This window comes from Plasmodium falciparum, assembly GCF_000002765.6.
Source record: "Plasmodium falciparum 3D7 genome assembly, chromosome: 2".
Taxonomy (NCBI): domain Eukaryota; phylum Apicomplexa; class Aconoidasida; order Haemosporida; family Plasmodiidae; genus Plasmodium; species Plasmodium falciparum.
The window spans coordinates 702,501-707,500 of record NC_037280.1 but is presented as its reverse complement, the minus strand read 5'-3'; the positions used below and the strand labels follow the sequence as shown (position 1 = coordinate 707,500).

At 18.0% G+C, this 5,000-nt stretch overlaps 2 protein-coding genes across 2 annotated transcripts in view; one reads left to right on the top strand and one right to left on the bottom strand.

Moving 5' to 3' along the window:
- Nucleotides 1–913: 913 nt before the first annotated feature.
- Nucleotides 914–4,411, top strand: PF3D7_0217000 (conserved Plasmodium membrane protein, unknown function; the record flags this gene model as incomplete). The annotated part of the gene is made up of 4 exons (XM_001349638.2): nucleotides 914–2,306; nucleotides 2,537–3,456; nucleotides 3,706–4,210; nucleotides 4,299–4,411. 4 exons carry the CDS (start codon nucleotides 914–916, stop codon nucleotides 4,409–4,411), a joined length of 2,931 nt encoding a protein of 976 aa, XP_001349674.2.
- Nucleotides 4,412–4,606: 195 nt separating this feature from the next.
- The window catches only part of PF3D7_0216900 (conserved Plasmodium protein, unknown function), a gene marked incomplete at both ends in the record, with an annotated part of 1,650 nt that continues 1,256 nt past the window's right edge, over nucleotides 4,607–5,000 (bottom strand). The window contains one exon of the mRNA XM_001349637.1: nucleotides 4,607–5,000. This exon is cut by the window's right edge and continues 1,256 nt beyond it. Within this exon, the coding sequence (XP_001349673.1) occupies nucleotides 4,607–5,000 (394 nt within the window).

The window sequence follows — 5,000 nt, the reverse complement described above, 5'->3', positions numbered from 1 at the left end:
CACTTTTGTTCTTATATATATATATATATATTTTATTTTTTTACATGTTGATATAAAAAAGATATACACAAAAAGGTAAAAAAAATATTAATTACTTTTTCTTTTTTTTTTTTCAAATATATAATTTTTGTAAAATGATAAAATATTAAATTTGTAGCATATTCTTAAAAAAAAAAAAAAAATTATATATATTATATATATATATATATATATTTTTTATTTATTTGTTTATTTTTTTATCTCTTTACACATGTACGAGCTGTATTCCTTCATATAATACTATACATATTTATCAGGACATAAATAAATAAATATAAATATAAATATATAGTATGATAAAATAAACATGTACATTAAATATATATATATATTTATTTATTTATTTTTATTTTATTTTTTTTTTCCTTTAAAATTAAATAAGTTGTTTTTATATACACTACATCATGAAAAATAAATTATTGAGGGAATGTACCATCATAGATATTTTTTGGGGGATAATAAGAAAAAAAAAAAAAAAAAAAAAAAAAAAAAAAAAAAAAATATATATATATAGCACTCTAATATGTATAATATATATGTATAATATATATGTATAATATATATATATATATATATAATCCTTTTCATTTTATTTTTTTTTTATTTTTTGCGTAAGTACTATTTCTTCCTTTTATTTTACTTATTATATAAAATAAAAAAATTCAGGAACACAAAAATAAAAGACCAATTATGTATACTTGTTATTACAAATTTTTAATAAGAAAATAGAAATAATAATATATGCAAAATGTCACACATGTGATATATACATATGTATGTATGTATGTATGTATGTATGTGTGTATCTATTTATATATTTTTCCCTTTTTATATATATTTTTTTTTATTTATTTATTTAAATGTTTGTATCAAGATGAAAGGAGTGATTTTCTTTTTAAAAATAATATTATTTATTGTTTTTTTATTACAAGAATTATTATTATCCTGGAATATAAATATAAATAGAATATTTTTATTATTAGTAGATATTATATTATTAATATGTTTAACATATTTCCTTATAAGGTCTATAAATAATATTCAAATGTATATAATATATATATATAGCATAGTAACAAAAATAACATTAATTTATTTTTTATCATTTCCTCAATATATTATGAATAGCACTAAAAAGGACAAGATTATAATGGACTACAACCATAATAATTATAATAGGAGTAGTGTTTTTCTTAATAATAATAATTATTATTATTATATATATAGTTACAATGCTTATTCTTCATATATCTCACAATACTATAATACATTCAATACAAAACTTATGATTGTTACTATATGTATTCTTATAACCATTTTAGTTTACATTCTTTTATTTTATATAAATGATTTTTATATTTTAAATATACATAAAATTAGCATAGAACATATATTATTCTTTTTAATTATTACTCATGTTTCTATTGATTTTATAGACATATCTCAATTTTTTTATTCTTCCTATTCTTATTTCTTTTTATATTATTTCCGTCTAAAAGATGAAATCAATATATTTAAAGACACACATATTTTTTCAGACAAAATTCTGGATAAAAACAAAATAGTACATTTTTACAATTTAACTATAAATATATATGAAGTTATATTTATTACCTTCGGAATTTTAATAGCTCTAAACATATCGCTGCACGCATATTCTTTCCCAAATTATTCTTATGAGGAAATCCCTTCAATATTAAAAATTAAAAATAAAAATAATATAAATAGTAATAATATAAATAGTAATAATATAAATAGTAATAATATAAATAGTAATAATATAAATAGTAATAATATACATTGTAATAATAATATACATTGTAATAATATACATTGTAATAATAATATATGTAGTAAATTCATAAAACATAAACCATCATTACATAATAATAATCCTAACAACAAAGAAGAAGACATATACAAAATTTACTCCAATAAATATAATACACACAATGATCAAGATACATATAATACCTATAATCATATTAAAACATCCAATATGATTAATATAAAACAATACAAAAATGATTCCTCGGCTTATAATAATTCATATAAATATATTAATTCTCCTTATTATTATAACAATAACTCATCTAATAATAATACATCTAACAATATAACTATTAATAAACAAAAGGAGTTTTCCAAAGTTGCAGGAGATGCTATGTCATGTTTAAAATATATAAGCATATATAGTTTTCTTTTAACAGATATATCTTTCTTCTTATCTCGACTCCTACTATTTTTTATGCTACAAACGGTTTCATGTAATGTAAAAAAATAATATGTAAACATAAGACACGCACATATATACATATATATATACATATATACATACATACATACATACATACATACATACATACATACATACATACATACATACATACATACATACATACATATATATATATATATATATATATATATATATTTATTTATTTTTATTCTGGACCATGTCCCATAACAAACCTAAGAACCCTTTCTTTTAACATAGGCTCGCTATTATTTATGATAAAAAATGTCTGCTTCATAATTATACACGGAGCAAGGATTTATAGAAAATGCAAATATCACAATCATAAAAAAAAAAACAAAAAAAAAAAGAATCCGAAGGAAAAAAGGGATAGACATAAAATTATCACAAATATAAACGATAATGTAAACATAAACGGATTTCAAGATGTACCTTTATATTCAAATAAAGATATGGAAATTCAAAGTAATAAGCAAAAATATTGGAGCAGAAATATGGACAAAATGGATATTCATTCTACTAACACCAAAATATTTTTTGATAAGAACATAAATTTTGATAAAAATTTTTTTTGTAACTATACTAGCCGATTTAGCGATATTATAATAAATATAGATGATATAGATTATATTAATTACAAAAGAATAAAACATTTGAATTATGAAAAAATAAAAAGGTCCTTATATTTTTTTTATTTAAAATATAATGGAATAAGCATAAAAAAATATATATCTTGTTATATAGATAATATTGAGAAATATTCCATAAGATATTTTTTTATTATTTTTTTCTTTTTTATTTTTATAGCTATAAAAATTACTATTTTGGTAATTACTTATACATTTCATTTTGATGAATTATTTAATAAATGTTTATATGAATTTACATATAATCATAATTATAATATTATAAAATCATGTGTAATACTTAAAATTAATTTTATTATTATTTTATCATATACATTATCTTCATTTTTCCTATATATTTTTTCCTCATCTTTTTTTGATGCTCTATTTATGCCTCTTTTTCACTTTTTCAATATATTCTCCTATACATTCGTATTAATTACCATGTCGCAATATAATCCCTCCTATGATTACCTGAATTACTTTAACAGAAGTAAGAATATTGTGATAGTTTTATTGGTCTTTATATATTTGGTAAAAATAAAAAAATAAAAAATAAAAAAAAAAAAAAATAAAAAAATAAAAAAAAAAAAAATAATAAAAAAAATGTGCATATGGATTATCATAATATTATATAACATTGTAAATTGGGATAATTACTCCTACATTATAATAATGAACAAACATTAATATATACATATATACATATATATATATATATATATATATATATATATATACCCATATATATTTCTCTTTTTTTTTACGTGTCGACATGAACAGGTTTATCTTTTTCTAGCTGATCTCTACATTTTTATTTATATGTTACTAGGAAGGAGATACATCACACATAAGTACAAGATCCACATAAAAAAAAAAAAAAAAGAGAATGATAAAAAAAATAATATTACTAATGTAAATTACAAAACAAACAATGTATCAGAATCTATATCTGTTATTTCATCATTAATCATAAAATTAATTAAATATATGAATTCTCCCATATCACTAAATAAAATAATTATAGGAAATAATTTTATTAAAAACACAAGATTAGATAACTTCCTTTTTTTTTCTCATATTAAAGAAATAACATTTAAATTAATTTTATATTTTATTTCTCTATTAATATCTTTAAGATATAAATATATAAATTCTTTATTTATATTAACTCTCTTCTTTATTAATATTATATTATCTACCCTTTATTTAATTTTTTCAAAAATAAATAGAAATGTCGCCATGGAATACATACTTGCACAGGCAATATATGCCCATAGAAATGAGGGTACAAAAAAAAAAAAAAAAAATATATATATATATATATATTATATATATATATTATGTATATATATTATGTATATTTTATTTTGTAGATCATCATAAAGGAATAGACCTTTTGGATTTTGAAAAAAAAAAAAAAAAAGCATATCAGAAATATTCATATGATTATATGATACTTTTTGGAAATACGCTAAATTATTATTAATGTAAAAATTGAAAGAAGTATACAAAAAAAAAAAAAAAAAAAAAAAAAAAAAGAAAAAAAGAAAGAAAGAATATATAATACAATAAAATGTAAAAAAAAAAAAAAAAAAAAAAAAGTATACACATAAATGCACATACATATATATATATATATATATATATATATATATATATATATATATATATATTTTATTTTTTAATTGTTTATATCTTGAAATTTTCCAAAAATATCTTTAAATTTAATACCTATAGGAGAATTAATAATTTCTATTTCTTTTTTTTTGATTAACAATTTTTGTTTTTTAATTTCTTCTTCTAGTTCTTTTATTTTGTTTGTATGTAAAGGTATGGGTACATTTTTATGCTCTTCTTTTATGTCTAAATTATAATTATTTATACTAAGCGTATCGTTGGTCTTTATATTAAACGTATCATTGGTGTTTATATTAAACGTATCATTGGTGTTTATGTTAAACGCATCATTGGTGTTTATGTTAAACGCATCATTGGTGTTTATGTTAAACGCATCATTGGTGTTTATATTAAACGTATCATTGGTGTTTATATTAAACGCATCATTGGTGTTTATG